Source organism: Medicago truncatula, chromosome 2 (assembly GCF_003473485.1).
Source record: "Medicago truncatula cultivar Jemalong A17 chromosome 2, MtrunA17r5.0-ANR, whole genome shotgun sequence".
Classification (NCBI taxonomy): domain Eukaryota; kingdom Viridiplantae; phylum Streptophyta; class Magnoliopsida; order Fabales; family Fabaceae; genus Medicago; species Medicago truncatula.
The window spans coordinates 13,985,969-14,006,633 of NC_053043.1; the positions used below are offsets into that span (position 1 = coordinate 13,985,969).

The 20,665-nt window shown below is 33.4% G+C and overlaps 3 protein-coding genes across 3 annotated transcripts; 2 read left to right on the forward strand and 1 right to left on the reverse strand.

Annotated features, from left to right (window-relative positions):
• Nucleotides 1–2,505: 2,505 nt before the first annotated feature.
• Nucleotides 2,506–4,611, forward strand: LOC25488086 (pectinesterase/pectinesterase inhibitor). Its single transcript, XM_039830101.1, has 3 exons — nucleotides 2,506–3,574; nucleotides 3,787–4,140; nucleotides 4,234–4,611. Exons 1-3 carry the CDS (start codon nucleotides 2,584–2,586, stop codon nucleotides 4,584–4,586), a joined length of 1,698 nt encoding a protein of 565 aa, XP_039686035.1. The 5' UTR covers nucleotides 2,506–2,583; the 3' UTR covers nucleotides 4,587–4,611.
• A 1,781-nt stretch (nucleotides 4,612–6,392) lies between these two features.
• LOC25488087 (condensin-2 complex subunit H2) lies at nucleotides 6,393–13,000 on the forward strand. Its single transcript, XM_013607746.3, has 11 exons — nucleotides 6,393–6,865; nucleotides 6,982–7,081; nucleotides 9,295–9,401; nucleotides 9,872–10,014; nucleotides 10,095–10,521; nucleotides 10,626–10,804; nucleotides 10,884–11,042; nucleotides 11,141–11,239; nucleotides 11,495–11,596; nucleotides 11,677–11,835; nucleotides 11,937–13,000. Exons 1-11 carry the CDS (start codon nucleotides 6,697–6,699, stop codon nucleotides 12,747–12,749), a joined length of 2,457 nt encoding a protein of 818 aa, XP_013463200.1. The 5' UTR covers nucleotides 6,393–6,696; the 3' UTR covers nucleotides 12,750–13,000.
• A 5,716-nt stretch (nucleotides 13,001–18,716) lies between these two features.
• Nucleotides 18,717–20,049, reverse strand: LOC25488089 (RING-H2 finger protein ATL2). The gene has a single exon (XM_013607748.3). It carries the CDS (start codon nucleotides 19,877–19,879, stop codon nucleotides 19,013–19,015), a length of 867 nt encoding a protein of 288 aa, XP_013463202.1. The 5' UTR covers nucleotides 19,880–20,049; the 3' UTR covers nucleotides 18,717–19,012.
• Between the last annotated feature and the right edge of the window lie 616 nt (nucleotides 20,050–20,665).

The window sequence follows — 20,665 nt, forward strand, 5'->3', positions numbered from 1 at the left end:
GTTTTCTTGGAGTTGTGACTACCTATCTTTCACTGCCGTACACTTCACCTTTGAATCACAAGTCACTCCTTCTTTTGAACTTTTGGAATTCCACTTGAACACATATTTGTTACTAAACAGGAAAAAGTCAACAAATAAGCAAATTCATCAATAATGAACAAGTTCAGATTCAATCACATAACCGGGGCATACAACTGAGTTAATCCAAAATGAAAATTAAAGAAAAATGTTTGACTCAACGATAGAAATAAAATACTGAAAATAAAGACATAATAAAAATGTTGGAACTATACTCTTTTCATTACTACTTCGGTAAGACCGTGCACTTGCGGTTTTATCCATCAAATTTTTGGCGCCGCTGCCGAGGAGTTAACTAATTTAATTAACTCTTTCTTTGTGATTAGAACTTTTCTTTTCCTTTTCTTCTTTCTTTTCTTTGTTTACCGTTAACTTCTTGGGTTCTCAATTTCTTATGCGAAGAAGTAAAAGTCTCGACGAATTTATTCCTGAGATTGAAAGATATTTGCATAAGAAAAAGAGAGAAGTACAAAATAATATTGTCATGGCTGAACGCACTCTCAAAGAGTATGCTACTCCTTCAACGAAAGAGCCACAAGCTATTATCGTGTACCCGACGGTTGAGGGTAACAACTTCGAAATCAAGCCTGCACTACTCAATTTGGTGCAGCAAAATCAGTTCTCTGGATCACCCACTAAGGATCCAAATCTCCATATTTCTTCCTTCTTAAGACTTAGTGGCACCATAAAAGAGAACCAAGAAGCCGTAAGACTTCATCTCTTTCCCTTTTCCTTAAGGGATAGAGCTAGCGCTTGGTTCTATTCCCTAGAAGTTGGTTCCATCACTTCATGGGATCAAATGAGGCGAGCATTCCTTGCTCGATTCTTTCCCCCATCTAAAACCGCTAAATTAAGAGATCAAATCACGCGGTTCAACCAAAAAGATGAGGAGTCTCTATATGATGTGATAGACTTTTAGCAAGTGTAGTAAAAAGATGGAGAGTCTCTTTAGAAGTAAATTGGAAAATACACTCATTCCTTAACAAGTTGTGTTCTAACAAAAAATTGAGTTTTATCATCAACTAGTTCACTACTTCGTTAACCATAACATAAAATTGTTCGATGTCAATCATTTTTTTTAACATAAAATGCACTATAACCACTTTGATTACTTCATTAACCAAAACAGTGCAAAGCAATAACCATTTATTTTTAAAAAGTTTCATAAAATTACGGAAGTCCATAGATTAATTTATGTAAAATAAATCTAAGTACTGTTTTTTTAAGGATATACGTACTTATATTAACCACTAATGTTTTATATAAATTTATATAAGGGATATTGCATGTTATATGCAGGGGTCGGAGTTCGAACTCCGGACACCCCATTTCTTCACAATTAAATTGTGTGAGCTCTAGCCACTAGATTACTTGACAAAAAAAAATAAAATAGTCAAAGATTTTAACGATATTTATGTTAAAAAAATATTAACATCTTATGTTTTTTGATAATGAGACAACTGAATTTATAAAAATCCTCCTCTATATTAAAAAAAAAAATCTTTTAAAACAAAAGTTGACAAAAAAAATTTGTCCGTCGTATAAATACAGTGAACAATGTCGAATTGTTGTCGAGTTTGTGTTCCAATATCATTATTGCTCCTCAACTCCATATGAAAAATGTTAGTAATCAAGTATGTCTTTCTATTTTTTTTCATAGTCACCGAGCAACTCAAATAAGAACTTTAGCCCTCAAAATTTGCATTAAAAAAATCTCAGAAAAAATATTTTGGATATAAATATGTAATACGGCAAAAAAAATTATAGGCATTTGCATAGCTTAATTGGTTATTGAAAAGACCTCAAAAACTCTTGGTCATTGGTTAAAATCTTCTTCAACTCTACAAAATTAAATGTTTGTTATAAGTATTTTGTTAAAAAAAATATTTTAAAAAGCCTCATTAAATTTTATTGTTTAGACCTCTTAGTATATTAGGCCTACTCTACATACTTATAGGGGATAAATGGAGCATAAAAATACGTTATTGATGTAAAATCTCATAAAAAATCACAAATTGAAAAAAGATAGTGGTTTACGTGCATAATAATCTATTGATAGGTTTCAACTAAACTAATTAATTGAGTAACTAACTTTAACTAATTCATAATTGCTTATAATAGCATTGGTCAAGGACAACCTAAAAATTAGTGTTTAGTCCACAATTCAAGGACAACCTCTAATGTAAGCCCATTATAATTAGCACTTAAAAAATTAATTGCCAAGATTAGTCAATTACTAAACTTCAGGTGATGTTGTAATCCAAGTTTAGGAGTTAAAACAAATGGTTTCCCAACTATTTTTCCGTTTCACAAGGGAACATGTATATGTTTTGTAGCTATAATTAATTCAATGCATGTGTATTTAAAGAACCAATCTCACAAAATAAAGAAGAAAAACATAGCCCTCCCTACCGGGCAATTGAAAAACACTGCCCAGAAATAAAGGGCTATAAGAAAAAAAATACTATATAGTTTATAGAAAAATTAATTGTTTTTTTATAAAATATGGGAGGAAATGACAATAATGGTGGCCAAGGCCAAGGGAAAAAGTATGCACTTCTTGGTGTATCTTGCATACTTCTTGTGGCTATGGTGGGCGCCGTCGCAGTTAGTTTAACAAAAGGTGACGACAAAGAACAAACAGCACAAATCTCAAACTCACAAAAAAATGTTGATATGCTATGTCAATCAACAGAATACAAAGAAACATGTCACAAAAGTCTTGAAAACGCGTCATCAACCGACACGAAAGAGCTTATCAAAGCAGCTTTCAGTGCAACAGCAGAGGAATTACGGAAACACATAAACAATTCAGCACTTTATCAAGAATTGGGAAAAGACAGCATGACAAAACAAGCAATGGAAATTTGCAACGAAGTTTTGGATTATGCCGTTGATGGAATTCATAAATCTGTTGGTACATTGGACCAATTTGATTTCCATAAGCTAAGTGAATATGCTTTTGATATCAAGGTTTGGTTAACTGGTACACTTTCTCATCAACAAACATGTTTAGATGGTTTTGTAAATACAACAACAAAAGCTGGTGAAACAATGACTAAGGTTTTGAAAACTTCTATGGAATTAAGTAGTAATGCCATTGACATGATGGATGTTGTTTCGCACTTCTTTAAGGGTTTCGATCCATCCCAATATGGTGTTAGTAGGAGGCTTTTATCTGATGATGGTATTCCTTCATGGGTTAGTGACGGGCATAGACATCTTCTTGCTGGTGGAAATGTTAAAGCTGATGCTGTTGTGGCTCAAGATGGGAGTGGACAGTTTAAGACATTAACTGATGCTCTTAAGACTGTTCCTCCTCAAAATGCAGTACCTTTTGTGATCCATGTTAAGGCTGGTGTTTATAAAGAGACTGTTAATGTTGCTAAGGAAATGAATTATGTTACTGTCATTGGCGATGGTCCTACCAAGACCAAATTCACTGGTAGCCTCAACTATGCTGATGGTATCAACACTTACAATACTGCAACTTTCGGTAAGTTCTAAAGAATTCACGCAAAATGTTTTTTAGCGGAAAATATTATTATTGTTGGGAGCGATGATCAAACCTTCGACCTCATTATGGTTTCACTCGTTAACTTTCTGATCTCAAACACTAAGTCAATATTATATCGGTTAATACACATCTTAATTACAATACTTATACTATACATTTATTTACTTAATTTGTTCATGCATGGATCGCAGGTGTTAATGGTGCAAACTTCATGGCAAAGGATATTGGCTTCGAGAACACAGCAGGAACGAATAAACATCAAGCAGTTGCCCTCCGAGTAACAGCAGATCAAGCAATATTCCACAACTGTCAAATGGACGGTTTCCAAGACACACTCTACGTCCAATCCCAACGTCAATTCTACCGTGACTGCGCCATCTCTGGCACAATTGACTTTGTTTTTGGTGACGCCTTCGGAGTTTTCCAAAATTGCAAACTAATTTGTAGAGTGCCAGCAAAAGGCCAACAATGTCTAGTAACCGCAGGTGGACGAGAAAAACAAAACAGCGCAAGTGCTCTAGTTTTCCAAAGTTCTCACTTCACAGGTGAACCACAATTAAACAAAAAAAAAATTAAAATTAAAATTTTATTGTCACCGTTATTAATAATAATTTCTTCTTCTCGTATTTTCAAAACAGGTGAACCAGCACTAACATCGGTAACACCCAAAGTATCTTACCTAGGAAGACCATGGAAGCTGTATTCCAAAGTTGTCATAATGGACTCAACCATTGATGCTATTTTCGTCCCTGAAGGTTACATGGCATGGATGGGAAGTGCTTTTAAGGATACATGTACTTATTATGAGTACAATAATAAAGGTCCTGGTGCTGACACAAATTTAAGAGTTAAATGGCATGGTGTTAAGGTTTTAACTTCAAATGTAGCAGCTGAATATTACCCTGGTAAATTCTTTGAGATTGTTAATGCAACTGCACGTGATACTTGGATTGTGAAGTCTGGTGTTCCTTATTCACTTGGACCTATGTAATCCGGCAGCTTTTTTCCTGTGGTCATGGATTTAGATCAAAGTTAAAGTTTAGTACTCATATATAACTTTGTTCAACAACACCATGAGTGTATACATGAGATTTTTTCTCTTATATAATTAATTTATCAATTAATTAATTTTATGTGTTGGTGATGATTTGATATTGGACTATGTTTGTTTAATTTTTTTTTTTTTGAGGCAATGTTTGTTTAATTAGAAATGGAAAAATAAGATGCAAGATAAATTATTAAACTAACCAACTGATCCACATGTAAACTAAAATGAGGATTATTGTTTAAAACAAAAAGGATTATTGTTTCAAAATAAGTTAAACTTCCTATTTTATTTCACTTTTTTAACTCAACAATTATAATTAAGCAACAAGAACTCAACAAATAATAATATGAATTGCAACAACAAAAAATTAAACAATATTGCCACAAAATAATAGTATAGTCGTTTTTTATTAACAGGAACATTTTTTTGATGAAAAATAATAGTATAAAAAAAAACATGCCAAATATCCTTTCAAAAAATATTGTCCCAAACACGTATAATAATCAAATGGTAATTAGCCTTCACCAAAAAAAAAAAAATCAAATGGTAATTAGAGTAATTAGTTTAATTCTTCAAAAAAAAAATTATTAATAGAAAAAAATAAAATCAATTAACAAACAACTTTTTGACATTTTTTATTTTTTTTTGTTTACTACAAATATTAGATTTTTTAGATGAGGACATTTTTATCAACTTATAAAATCATTCAACTTCTTTCTTTTCTATTTCTATTCTATCTCTCTTATACCAAATAACAAATGAAATCTATTTTATTTCTCTCATATTTTTCTCTTCTCATACTCTCTCTCATCTATTTCTCTCTTCACAATTTCTCTTCCAAACCAATAAAAATAATATCAATTTTGACAGCAAATACTTACAAGCGTCGTGAGAGCATCATCACGTAACCATCAAGAAAATTATTTTGACAATAATTTAAACAATAATGGTTGAAAGTAGTGGTTAACGAAGGTGGGGGTAGAGTGTTATCAGGTTGGTGATCGATGATGGCCAAAGTTATTCATGCGGGTAATTTTGTTTTTTCCAAAATATTTTTCTTTCTTTTGGTGAATGAAACTTACTTATAGAAATAACAATGGTTTCAACCTTCCTGTGCAATATTTTTTTCTAGCTTCATTAATTGGTGATCGATGATGGTCAAGGTCGTTGCAATGGTAGTCACGATGATCGAATTCATGATCTCAATGATAGTTAGTAGTGATCGATGATGATCAAAGATGGTTAGTAGTGTATGATGAGTTTAGGTTTGCTTCATTTAAGTTAAGTTACATTTATTTCATTTAGGATTTTGATGTAAGAAATAAGGCAAAAAAATACTCCTATCTAACGATTGAGATTTTAAATTAAAAAATAAATATTTGTTTAATAAAAATACATAATAATAACAAACAAATTATGTTCTCTTCTTCTCTCCTATCGCAACAACATTTCATTGTTTTTTAATTTAAAATCTCAATCGTTAGATATTTTTTTGCCATATGTCTGACATTCAAACCTTAAATAGAGCGTAGCCTAAATGGAGCATATCCGAACTCGTATGTGACGGTGACATCTTATTAGTGTTAAAACATAAAAGGAATATAAAACTTAGTTTTATGATTTTTTATTTTATTTATTTTTTCCTTCAAAAAAAAATGATTTTTTATTTTATTTTTCATTTTTGTCATGAACCATGGAAGGGGATATTAAATAAAAAAACAAGACCACAACATAAGTGTGTAGGCCATACCTAGGGTTTTCATTTTTGATTGAGGAGCGGGAAAAACATATCCAAAACTTTTCAATTTCTCACTTTCTCTCTCTTCTTTCTCACCTTCTCTCTTCACTCGATCCACACACTCTCTCTCTAAGCTTCAAACTTTTCACTAACCCATTTTCCGTTTTTCAGTGAATTTCAAAACCCTAGTTTTTGTTTTTTGTAATCTTCAACCATATGCAAGAACGTTGAAACCCTAGTTTTTTACCCATTTTTACTGGGTTTTTGAATTTGATGAAATTACTATGATTTTTGTGGTGAATTTGTCAATTGAAGATGACTAAAGACGCCCCAGAATCAAGTGGAGGTGCATTCCATGCGGTTCATGCAGAACGTGACTTACAATCCAATTGGGAAGTTGACCTAGCCAAGAAACTTGAAGAGTATTTGTTGAAAATATGTTCTGGTGAAATCACTGGTGAAGAACATGTGAATTTTGCTGAAGGTTTGGTTTTTTTGATTCATTTTGTTTTTAAAGTTTGTAAATTTAATTATTTGAAATTGTGTGAATTTTTTGATTTATGTGTTTAACTGAATAAGCTGTTTCTGGGTAATTTGTAGCTGCTTTGCTGCTTCAGGGTTCGATACAGGTGTATAGTCGAAAAGTTGAATATCTATACAACTTGGTATTGCGTGCTTTGGAGTTCCTTTCTCAGAAAAGGTTTGGTTTTTAAGATAAAGTTTCAGCATTTATTTCCAATCTGTTTTAATTGAATGAAAGGAGGGGATAGAGTAAATGGTTGGAAAGTTTGTTTTCGGGGGTGGTGAAGAAAATCAAATTAAGTGATATAATGTTATTGACGGTGGTGAAAGTTAGTTCCAGATTTACTTTTCTATCTGGGTGCAATTTTGATGTTAGTTGATGTATAAGTATCACACAGAATCAAGTTAAAATTACGAATGAATGTTCGGTTCAAATTCAATTAATAGCTCATTGGTCTATGAGGAAACAAATTTATTTTCTGGAAAATACTTACCTAGAGCGCCTTAGCCACCGTTCATCCAGTTGTGATATCTACAAAAAGTGGGAAAAACTATATCCAACCTTGATTTAAATGACACTGTTTAGGATTAATTACGCGAAGAACTGGCTGTACGGTGCCTTAAGCACTGTTGGTAACTATTCTTATTTTTATTTGTATTTTTTAAAGCAATTAGGTATCATATAAAGCATAGAAAAGTAAGCCTTCAATTATTACGGCGATCTTTCTGAATATTTGTTCGGAACAAATGATAAAATTAAACTTTCAAAACCTTGTTGATGTAATTTAGTTTTTTCATTTGGAAAAATTTGGTTAGATTTACTGTGTTTCCCTCTTAATTGTGAATAATAATATTGAAAGAAAAGAGAGAATAGATATGAAACAGCCAATATGAAATATATAGTAAATATGATTGCAATTTCATTTAGAATATCTACTATCAACTTTAAACTTGTAAGCAATGTTCTAGGATGTTGATTTCACGTATGAAGATTCACTTGTACTGTAGCCTGTTTTAAGGGGACAATGATTTTTATGGCAAAGATACTCTTTTGTTAGCTAGTACATTTCTTGTCGCTTGTTTTCTAAAAGCAAGATTAGTTTTGTCAGTCATTATCAGAGTGTAGAAGTGTCAAGTGTAGACTTTAGTTATAGTTCAGTTCTTGGCATAATATACTGCAATAGTAGTCTATTAACATTTTGTGTTGATTATTTTTAGCTTATCTTGCTCTCTTGCAATATAGCTGGTTTACTTAAAAGGTTTATCTTAGGAGGTGACTGTAAATAATCTCTTTGATAGAACTTGTTAGCCTGCTTGAGATATAAACCCAATAAGGTTATTGTTACTTTACATGTCATTATAGGGTTTTGGGAGTTGATCCTTGACGTGGTATTGGACCATTACAGCCTTTATGACCAATTATAAAGAGCTCAATATTTTTATCCCCATTCTAAATATAAAAAAGTTGAATTTCAATTCAATGTAGGACCTCTTAAAATTTGGGTTGGGCCTAACTCAACCCTTTATAAACCGACTTGTAGAGGGAGTTTTACCCACCACTTACTTATAAATACATTTTCAGACATATTTCATCCAATGTGGGACTCTTAAAATACCTCCTCATGCCTAGGACTAGGCATCTAGAGTGTGATCCGATTAACTCGATAGTGGATGACCCAATGGATCTTGGATAGGCTTTGATACCATATTTGAGTTGGGCCTAAATACATTTTCAGACATATTTCATTCAATGTGGGACTCTTAAAATACCCCCTCATGCCTAGGACTAGGCATCTAGAGTGTGATCCGATTAACTCGATAGTGGATGACCCAATGGATCTTGGATAGGCTTTGATACCATATTTGAGTTGGGCCTAACTCAATCCCTAACAAAATCGGCTTGTAAGATGAGCAGTATTGCCCACCACTTATAGACACATTTTCAGGCCATATCACATCCAATGTAGGACTCTTAGCATACCCCCTCTCGTCTAAAATGGGCATCTGGAGTGTGATCCGATTGACCCAATAGTGTATGTCCCAATGGATCTTGGATAGGCTCTGATACCATCTTTGAATTTTTTAACTGGGCCTAACTCAACCCCTTACAAACCCAGCTTGTAAATTGAGTACTGCCGACCACTTATATAAACACATTTTAAGGCCTTATCACATCCAATGCGAGACTTTTAACACAACCAAATATGGGTTTTCTTTACCTAACAGTTAAAGTTTTTTGTGAGAGTTGGTATCTTACACTTGGTAGATTTAACTACATAATTGAACCAAGTTACATAAAATAAGATGTAATAATATGTTCTAACTGAATATATCAGTATATGCAAACTGTATGTACAGAATCATTAATTCTAGCTAATGTTTTTTGTGCAGACAGGCAGATCCTGTAGATGGGGAATCAGTCCAACCCGATGAAGCTGGCCCTTCTGCTGTTGCTGTTGAAGAAAATGATCAGTTTTGGGGCTTAGATGACATCCCAGGTACCTATTTTATGAAACTTATTTGACTAAACAATCAAGCCAAAGCCATTCATATAAGGGGGTTATTATCAACATGACTAGTTTTATTTAGATAATTTCGTTGACCGCCTCAGGTTGCCCTATATTGGGCTTGGATCTAATATTTTCTAATTTATAATTAGTATGATTATTTAGCCTTATTTAGTAGGATAAGGCTTGGGGGTGGTGGTTGTTGATGTTGTTGTATTTAGCCTTATTTGGTTTTGAATTTCAAGTACAATTTTTTTAATTACAAGTACAACAAATTCAATCACGGAAGGTTAGGATTATTTGGTTGTTTAGGCTTATTTCGTTTTGTCTCATACGTTCTGTCTTCTCTTTCTCCCATCAATCTTTCATCAAGTGCATCAAAACCTTCTACATAATTGTTACTTTGTTTCACTATATATAGTTGCAAATGCCAGATCACCTGAATTTTTGCTATATTACAGTTGATGAAAAGAATTCATTGGACAGTTCAGCAGGAAAAGATGTGAATTTGGACCAGTTCATAAAACCCCCTGCAAATCTAGTTGTTCTTGAAGGCGACTGCTTGGATACTGGCGGTGATGGAGGGGAGTTGGAGTCTTATCTGGTATCTTAATTACTTGCAGCTGTTAACATCGTGGTGTTTTGTATAATTTTAGTGACTAATGATATGATGAACTGCTGCAGCTGTCCACCACTGACTTGTACCAAGATTTTATTTTATTGGACATGTCTGATGCTGTTGCAGTTGATGAGTTTATGAAAGGTGGAAAAGCCGGTACAACACGTAATGGTACTAACAAAGCAACCTCAACCCGTAAAAGCTTTCTTTCTCCTAGACGTTCTGGTGGAAGTGCTCATAAATCAGCTGCAAAGAGTCAGCGTGCTAATTCCATGTGCTCTCCTAAAAATTTTAATTTTGAAGACAAAGATGCTCGGCCCAATTCTCCGGCCTCTGCTGGTTTTGATAACGGTGACTTTGGACCTAATATGGATGATGGATTTGATACACAAATGGATGCAGACAATTCTGATTTAGAGGATGAAGATGATCCATGGAAACCATTGAATCCTCATGAACCAGGAAACTTGAAAGTGAAGCCCTTTCGAAAAGGTTTCCATTCCCCCCCACCCCCTATTTAAGTATTTATCATTGATTCGCCTTCCTGTAATTGTATAACTTACGAATGTTGTTTCTTGTTTTTGTTGTGCCTGCAGTGAAATCTTCAAGAAAGATTAGAATCAATGTGAAACATCGAGTATCTATGAGCACCTTGTTTCCACTTGCAAAATTGCATGGTCCTATCAGTCCAGAGCTCATGGAAATGTGGGAGATGCGACGTTGTGCCCATCAACGACGAAAGGATTCTCAATCCACTCCAACATTATATGAGAAGGTACTTTTTGATGGATGATCTGTTCACCATTATTAATATACGACTCTTTAGTGTTTATAATGAGATATGTTAATTGCAGTTGAGGCAATCTCTTATTAATGATGGAAATGAAACCGGTGGAGCGTTTCTTAACACTGAAGATGACAATGATGACAACGAATGGGATAATGGATATCCCGAAATTGATATGCCTGGCAATGACGTCATGGATGAAGATCTACCTCCTTTCAATAATGAGGTTGAGATAAGAGACCAGTTACTTGGCAGTTTATATATTTAATTGCATCTTGAAAACCTCTATTTTATGCTCATAAACTTCTCTACTTGATTTAACAGCATGAAGTTGAGGATGTTCATGCTAATGCGGATGAAGCTGTAGATCTTGAATTTCCAGATTCTCAGACAAGTTTGGAAGACCTTTGCCGCTCTCATCTGGTAAAAAAACCCATTCTTAGTTGTTTTTGCTTATGAATTGTAAAGATATGCTATATTGGCTTCTGTTTCCCCCCTTCAATCTCGGTTCACAATTTATCTTACTAAACCCTTTTTTCACTGAGACATTACTGCTAAACCACATAAATCATGTTTCATTGTAGCCTTGCAGCGTCATTTTGTATTGTCTGATTTCGTTACATTTTATATCTTTTACTCACATAAATCATGTTTCATGGCCAATGTTTCTTTCTCTAGAATGCTCTCTTAGCTAGCATAGCTGAAACTGAGAAGCAAACGGAAATGGCTGCTAGGGTTTCAACATGGAAACAAAGAATCGAGCACAACTTAGAAGAACAGGTGAATTCATCTTTTGGGTGTGTTGTCCTTCTCTCGATATTGTTTAGGTCTTTAAATTGAATGACTTTTTTGCATGATAGGAATCACATCCACCGTTTGATATCCGAGACTATGGTGAAAAAATTATGGACAAACTATCCCTTGAAGAAAGCAGCAGCAATGTCTTGCCATTTTCTGACTTGGTCAAGGGACAAGTAAAGTACGACGTCTCCCGAAGTTTCTCTTCACTTCTTCAACTGGTAATTCCCTTAATAGTGTTGAGTGCGCTTCTCAAACTTTTACTTCATATTATGATGGTCAATGAATTTTTTTCTTCATGTGATGTTATACAAATTTCCAGGTGAACAATGGAGAAGTTGATCTACAAAGACATGATGCTCCCGGAGAATCTTTTTGTTACACATCTGTTAATCCTTTTCATGTTAGGCTCCTAAAGCATGATAAGAGACAGGAGGTTGTGAAGCAGTTTGGTATATCGAAAAAGAGAGCAAAGTCTCCAACAAAAAAACCGTCTCCAAATGGCGAGAAAAAAACAAGAAGGGAAAAATCTCCAACAAAAGAACCATCTCCAGAGGGTGAGAAAAAAACTAGAAGAGAAAAATCTCATTCAAAAAAACCGTCTCAAGAGGGTGAGAAAAAATCTAGAAGAGAAAAATCTCCAACAAAAAAACCGTCTCCGGAGGGTGAGAAAAGAACTAGAAGAGAAAAATCTCCAACAAAAAAACCGTCTGCAGAGGGTGAGAAAAGAACTGGAAGAGAAAAATCTCCAACAAAAAAACCGTCTCAAGAGGGTGAGAAAAGAACTGGAAGAGAAAAATCTCCAACAAAAAAACCGTCTCAAGAGGGTGAGAAAAGAACTGGAAGAGAAAAATCTCCAACAAAAAAATCGTCTCCAAAGGGTGAGAAAAAAACTAGAAGAGAAAAGTCTCCCATCAGCTCATCTTCTAGGGAACATGGAACAACAGGGTTAACATCACCCACCAATTCCAGTTCATCTTCTAGGAAACATGGACGAACAGGCTTAACATCACCTACCAGTTGTAAGTTTTCTGTAAACCTTGGAAAGGCGAGTGCTATGAAGTTCTCTCCTCAATCCAAAAGACGGCGTAGATCTCCATTAATCGAGCCAGTTAACGTACATTCAGCAGGGTGACACTGACATTTGCAGCAGCTTATTCCTCTCAGCCTGGAATGATTTAATTCAAGACATTTGCTGAATGTCTTACCCCTTAGTTAAGTTTGTGTATTCATTAGATTCCTAGTTCTCACTAATTAGTAGTTTTTTCAGTTTTCATCTGTATCATTATTGCTATTGCCCCAAGTTTAACATATTTGATGTAATGATATCACCATGTAACACCATACATTCTTATTAATGTACGTAATAATTTCCTTCATTCTCAATCTCACAGTGCTGTTAGAGTCATGTTTTTTTTTTTTTTTTTTGTGTTTTAAAGAATCGAGCGGCGAAATTCACACACATTAAATGCTGAGAAGTGGATAATTGTGGATTCAAACCTATTCCCCCTATTTAATCTCTAAGCAACCTTTTACCACCTGAGTTGTACTTATAATAAGTTGTTAAGTCGTGTTATTTCAAACCTAATGGAACATTTGTTCTCATGGGGAGATAAATAAATTCTCATGGTTACCCTTTTCCTTATAATTTGAAATGGACAAAATACACACATGCCATTGGAATAAAACCAAAATGTTTATGTGAAAAGAAAACAATAAGGTACTTTTGCATCTACTCTTTTTTTTGGTATAAATTGGGTATCCTCCGCGCGCAACTGCAGTTGTGGGACTCAAATAAGCGGCAAACTCTCCCTAAAAGTTTTTACACTACTGCATGCTCAAGGTTGGATTCGAACAAAGAATCTTAGGTAAGTTAGAAGAGACTTGTGATATCTCATTTAAGCGATCTTGGTTTTTTTGCATCTACTCTCGGGTCACTATTATAAAGTATAAATAAATATTTCTTTTTCATCTTAATTGAATATTTGATGTATCTGATATGTCAGTAAATCTATGAATCCTAAATCAACATTTTTTCTTTAATACAGAACGTGGTATATTCAACAATGCAATTACTATTGGAAGAAAGTGACTGCACTTTGATTAGTTGGTGAAGCAAATTTCAACCAAGTTGCACCATATATAGACCAGTGAACAATCAGATATTTGTTCCATTTCATTATTGTGTTCACCCAATAGTCTTGAGTCTTGACTCGTGAATCCACCACTTAAGTAACATGACACATGATTTTAGAAAAACAAACAGTAAAACGTGTGGGGTTACTAAGTGGGGTTAGGGGAACAAATTTACGCGCTATTATTTGGTACTAATGACAACCTACGATCAAGGAAAGCAGATTTTCATGGTTAAAATTGTCGGGTTCAGATTCACTATTTGGAGCCTTGTCAATATCAAATAATTTAAAATTCTTTGACATTATTTTGGCAAATACTACCAATTTTATTTTAGTTTTTTATTAGGAAGAAAATGGAGTTAGGCCATTAGGGATGTTCATATTTTGTATTGTCACTCCATTGTATCACTGTGACACCATTTATTCTTGAAGCGTTTAAAACAATTAAGGGTTAATAGTGCTTTTTATCCTGTAATATATGTTATTTTCGGTTTTCGTCCCTATAAAATTTTTGGTTTGATTTGCATCCTCGTAAAATATATTTTTTTTCGGAAAACATCCTTAATAGGCCATTCAAAAACCAAAATTTCTTGAAAAAAAATTCTGAAAATGGGCTATTAAAGGTGTTTTCCTGAAAATAAAATTTTTACGAGGACACAAATTAAACCGAAAATTTTATAGGGACGAAAACCGGAAATGACATATATTACAGGAGTGAAAAACACTGTTAACCCAACAATTAATACAACCAGGATAGTTTCTTTTTTTTTTTGAAGGAAACAAGGATAGTTCATAGTTGCATAATGTAACTGGCTCTGGCTACGGTAGGCGACCTTAATGGGTCTCCTACCATAAGAGATTACAATTTTTATTATTTTTTTTAGTTTGTAAATTGGTTGTGAGCCATTGAATTTAGAAAGAACATTTTGAATGGCACAGATTTCTTGGCAGGTTGACGCACTAGGATAGTATATTTTAATCTTTAAAGTTGATATTTAATAACTTAAATGATTTTTCAAACAATTTACGTAAAGGGTGTTATTGTCAACTATATACATCATTTAATGAATGAATCTAAAATGTTAGTTTTACTTATAATAGTGACCGGAGGGTGTACTCCAAACATAACCCTAATTAATACTACTAATTAATACTAGATGCATTTATTATTATTTTTTCAAACATAACCCTAATTAATACTACTAATTTACCTTCTTTTTTTTTTTACGTTTATTTACCTTGGAATATGAAAAAGTCAAATTTGAATATACTACTAATTTACCTTATATCAACGTTTATTATTATTTTTTCAAACATAACTCCAATGCCGCAACAGGACACAAAAGCACTTATTTGGATATATCACGATGAAAGAATGCTCAATGACTAATCAATCTAAAATATCTTCTAACAGTTAATAACGTATGAGAGCTACCAATAATCAAATCATGTGTGATAGCAATTTTTAATCACTAATATTAGGGTTAATTAAGTTTTTGGTCCCTATAAATATCTGCAGTTTTGATTTTAGTCCTTATAAAAATAAATCACACTTTTTAGTCCCTACAAAATTTTCCGTTAGTGTTTTTAGTCCATGTTAAATTAAAATTTGTTTAGTTATGAAGAAATTGTGAAGGAAGATGTTCTTCTCGTTTCAGTAAAGGCAGGGAAAAGAGGAAAGGTATTACTTTTGAACTACCAAAAATAACCTCAGCACTCAATATTTGTATATGTGATTAATATAATATTGATTACCTGCAACAACAGGTAACAAATACTGGGTTGACCTACACATGTAAGTTATAAGACCAACATAAAAAATAAAAAAAAAAAAAAAAAAAAAATTATAAAAGCATGTCATGCACCATGCAAGACCCATAAGGGTCGTGTACCTTAAACGGCGCCAATGTAACTCTGCATACTTATCAATGAAGATTGAGTTAAAGTAACTAGATGTGCAAGAAAGATAATTTACCATTAAAAAAGGAAAATCTATTATTGGTAACCTATAAAGCCCGGATACAAGATACGATACGACATTGATACGGGAAAATTTCAAAAATCAAGAATATAACATGCATATAATAGGAAAAATAACATTAATGCATATACAAGATACGATATGGCCAAACTCAACCCAAACCCACCCACGAACACCCCTAAATGAAAGAATTGAAAGATGAGCGAGTAATAAATAGTTAATAATATAATAGGAAAAATAACATTAATGCTTCATTAGTACTTGTAACACCCTATTTATATTAAAACGATAATACAAGATATGATATAAAGCTGGATAGATATAGGATATGACAAGGACATGATAAACATTAATCCTATCATGTGTTTGATGCGCACATGATAAGAAACATGATATCATTATAATTAAATGAAAAATTGCTCCCATAAATCATAATTAATTAAATATTATAAAAATGGCATGTTATTAATTAGGCTTATTGATGTGTTTAGCCCTTGCAATTAGGCGGCATTTAAAAATTCGTCCCTGTAATTGCTAATCCTGGCATTTTAACCCTGCAATTGTTAATCGTTTAAAATTTGGTCCTTTGACCAAATTAATCACTGCCACGTCACTAATTTGATGACGTGGCAATCACTGTCACACATGAAATTCCAATTTTGCCCTTAAGAAGTTGACAAAATATTGAAGAAAGAATTGGAAACCCAGGGGTAAATTTGGAATTTCATGTGGCGTGGCAGTGATTAAGTGGGGAGAGGGACGAAATTTTAAACGATTAACAATTGCAGGGTTAAAATGCCAGGATTAGCAATTACAGGGACGAATTTTTAAATGCCGCCTAATTGCAAGGGCTAAACACATCAATAAGCCTATTAATTATAATAGGAAATACATGCTATCATTATTTTAAAAATGACAATATTTTTAAAATGGAAGAATATCAAAATAATAAATAAGGAATGATCTTCTAATCCCATCAGGATAATTTCTAACCCAACTTATACTCAGGATAGAAATTACAAAGGAAAGTCAGGATATGATAGAAACATGATTTATTTTATCATGTCCCTTTGGTGCATCAAACATGAGATTTAAGGAGGATATAATTAATGTATCATATCCCGTCTTCCTATCCTGACCATCAAACGCACCCTTAATGTTTTATTGATATTGTAAAACGACTTATAATTTGAGATAAATTTTTTCTCAAAGCAACATATAATCTTGACGGAGGGGGTAATTGTTAATATTTGTCACTGTTCTGATCTACATTCAAAAGAAAAATGTTTTTTGTGTGTTCAATTTGGCAAGAATGAGGTTATTTGAAGATTAAAAAAAATATATCATATTAATAAGAAAATGTTGCAACTTTTAAGATGTAGTTATTGCTTAAAAAAACCTTTCTATTCTAACTCGTTTAATTTTTTATTTTAATATTAGTGTGTGTATTTAATATGTTACACTTTTTTAGTAAGGTATATTTGTAATAATATTTAAAATGTTACGATCATCTATAACTACTCCACTAACTAAAGAGTTGCGATCTTCTTTTGAGTTTGGCTTGACATGTTCAAGTTCTTCATACTTTTTACGGGGGAAACCGAAGTGCTGACTAGCTTGCTAATTATAGCTTTTCTTTGGATTCTTATAGTTGCTCTGTGGTGGAGTCTCCTCCTAATGTTCTCTGTAGCTTACTTTTTGATGATATTTGCGAAGTCTGCAAGTCTAGGAGTGTCAGCTAGCTTCTTAGTTTTGTTTTTTCTTCGAGTTTAGGCCCTCTATTGTAACAAAAAAAAAATTAATAAAGATGTTTTTATAAATGACACATTTTTTTTATTGAAATCAAAACTATTAATCATTTCTTTAATACTCCTGTAAATCTCAAATAGAACACTTAATATGATACGGATGGACAGTGTCGGACCTTGGGGAGTGCAATAAGCGCTACGGAATCGAGCCTCTAAAAATTATGGGCCTAAAAAAAAAATATAATACTCACCCCAACTTAAATAAAAAAATTATATGTTACTTTTTTTTATTCAATACACGTATGAGTTTTTCCTAGACTCTAGTTTCACTTTCTGGACATAAATTTGATGCTATTGAACCACCGTCAATTTGAATAATCACTTAATGAGTCAATTTGAAAAACTATTTCATTGAAAGAATCACAACAATTATTTCTTTTTCGCATAAACCATTCGTTTTCCCTTTCCTACGACGTATGAGTGACATTCCAAACAACACATTTAGGTAAATTTCACATCTCTTTCACTTAATCTTGTTTTATTTTGTTTTGTGTTTAAAAGTTCTTCTGATTCTGATTTTTTAATGAAGCTTAGCTACACAAAAAGAATTGCGTTTTGATTTTACTGTGGCCTATTTTAAAAATAGAACCGAGCCTCCTATTTCATAGGAACGGTCCTGCAGATGGAGTAACTCTTAGTTGTTCACGGAATCTTCGTTTTGTGTATATGAACAACAAACTTAAACTTGTTGTTTTTGTCATTTCCCGTGCATAATGTGATTTTCTGACCATGCATGTTATTTAAACAACCATTTTTAAATCAATACAAAAACTAAAACAATAATGAAAAAAAAAAATGACAATGAAAATATACGGAAAAAAAATTATCTCAAAAATTATTACAAAATTGTTGAATAAATATCATCTTTTTTTAGAGAATGCTAACCATTGCTTTTGAGGAATTAGATAAGGGAATAAAAATAGAAATATAGCATTGAAAAATTGTGAAAAATGATAAATTTAACTTTTTAAAAATTAAAATATTGTTGAAATCAATACAAACATGCTAACAAGATTTTTTTTTATTTTTTTTAACTAAAGTCTTAACTCTATGCTTTTTTTTTTCCTTGTTGACGACAAGTCTTGACTCTTGACTTATAAACATCATCTTATCTACCCATCAATTCTATACTTTAAATATTTGACTTATCTTTGTGTTCACACCTCCTAGTCCAAGAATAATAAAGACAGTTCAATTTTTTGTGTTGAGTCCTATTATACCATCTTTGAAACATAAACAATAAACAAAATAATAAACAAATAATCTTATCAACAAATTGGACTAATCTATGTTGACCGTTGAGTACATACATGCATAGATACATTCTTTGAAATTTCCAACTCCTTCTCATATTCTCAAATGTGCCACTCACCGCTCCTACTCACAAAATGTCATACCGCTTTATACACGTTCCGTGTTTAAAATATCTGCCACATCATCTCGTATTCGTCTAAAAAATGTCGATATTATTAGACTAGACAGCTTTATTTTGACTGTAATTCGAAGCTTCGGCTATTGAGCTACACCCACCACCACCACAACCGTCGCATGACGGAGAAACATTCCCTTTCCAATTCATACTAAGAATCCTCTTAAACGAGGACATTCTACTCATCGGCGACCGGAACGACGATGACTGAGTCGACTCATCTCGAAAACTTTCGTTTCTTGTAGGCACTTCAACTGTCACTCCCGCAAATGACGGCTTTCTCCTTAACCCAACCGAACTCGAACCAACCTCTTTACCGGCTCGGTTTTCATTATTCACATCTTCGGTCGAACCAGAACTTGAACCGGTTTCCGGTTCGCAAACGTTTATAACAACATCAGGTCGGTTTTGCATGGGCTCAACGGGCGCCCGACAAAGAGGACACGTGTCATGAGAATGAAACCACATATCAATACACTCAGTATGAAAACTATGTTTGCATTTGGGTAAAACCCGACCCGTTTCACCGGATTCAAATTCCGACAAACAAACAGCACATTCCGGTGCGTTTTCCGGGTAATTCTTCGCATCGTAAAAGAACAACGGAAGCGAGGCGATGACGGTAGCATCGAGTCCGCGTGTAACAGTGGTGACGGCGGCGTTTGTTGGGTCATCGGTGAAGAAAACCAGCTGAGTACGGCGGCGTATACGGTTTCTCCGGCGACGAGATTGGAGAAGGTACCAACGAGCGTAAATATGGAGACAAAGCATTAATACTATGATGAAGAAGAGAAGGATAATGGCACAGAGCATGATTTTGCCGTTGAGATTGTAACCTTTTGGGTCAAAATCGTTGGGAGGGTTTTGATCTCTGGGGAATTTGGGTATGGGTTCATCGTATTTTACTTCCATTGGGAGAGTGAGTGAAAGAGGGGTGTGAAGAGTGAAGAGAGGAAAATGGAGAATAATGAAGGAAGTAAGAGAGAAAGAGGTTTAAGTAATAAGAGAGAAAAGAAATGTATAAGAAAGAGTGAGGAAGGTTCTTGAGAGTTTCTTGAGAATGATGGATGTGTCAGTTTGATAGGATATTGATGAGGTTTCTGTTTATGGGAGGGATGCTTTTATTTTTTATTTATTTGTTTGCTTACTCTTCTCACACCTGCTTTATTGTCTCATGTGGAACAAAAGAACACAAATTTTGACGCGTTTTTCTTTTTCTTTTTTTATACAAAAATGATTGTAAATTTATTTTTAATTTTGTAATTATGCATATGAGCAAATATCATGAGCAAAAGAACACAAATATTAGTTTTTGGTACATTAGTTAATAATTATTATGCATATGAGCACATATCATATGAACTTATAAGAGTGAATATACAAATTCGTCCTTGAATTTGCACGAATCAGATAAAAATGTCTTTTAATTTATCGAAATGCACACTTTGTCTTTGAATTTAACAAACGTCCATCAAAATAGTCCTTCCGTCCAAATGCTCCATTAGTGCTGCTGAGCTGTCATCCTGTTATCTTGTATACGTGTTTACAAAGAAGCCACGTGTACAAGGACCAATTTGATGGAAACGCTAAAAATTGCAGTTTTGCTTTTTAAATTCAATTTTTTTCTATTTTTCCAAATTTACCCCTTTATTCCCCATACCTTTCCATCCTCACATTTCATTCAGAACATCAAACACG

Bases quoted from the DNA above. Each gene is read 5' to 3' on its own strand.
- LOC25488087 (XM_013607746.3), top strand. From the start codon at position 6,697: ATGACTAAAGACGCCCCAGAATCAAGTGGAGGTGCATTCCATGCGGTT. The intron at 6,866-6,981 runs GTTTGGTTTTTT...GGTAATTTGTAG, and splicing joins ACATGTGAATTTTGCTGAAG to CTGCTTTGCTGCTTCAGGGT. The intron at 11,240-11,494 runs GTAAAAAAACCC...TTCTTTCTCTAG, and splicing joins ACCTTTGCCGCTCTCATCTG to AATGCTCTCTTAGCTAGCAT.
- LOC25488089 (XM_013607748.3), bottom strand. From the start codon at position 19,879: ATGGAAGTAAAATACGATGAACCCATACCCAAATTCCCCAGAGATCAA.
- LOC25488086 (XM_039830101.1), top strand. From the start codon at position 2,584: ATGGGAGGAAATGACAATAATGGTGGCCAAGGCCAAGGGAAAAAGTAT. The intron at 3,575-3,786 runs GTAAGTTCTAAA...CATGGATCGCAG, and splicing joins TTACAATACTGCAACTTTCG to GTGTTAATGGTGCAAACTTC. The intron at 4,141-4,233 runs GTGAACCACAAT...TTTTCAAAACAG, and splicing joins CCAAAGTTCTCACTTCACAG to GTGAACCAGCACTAACATCG.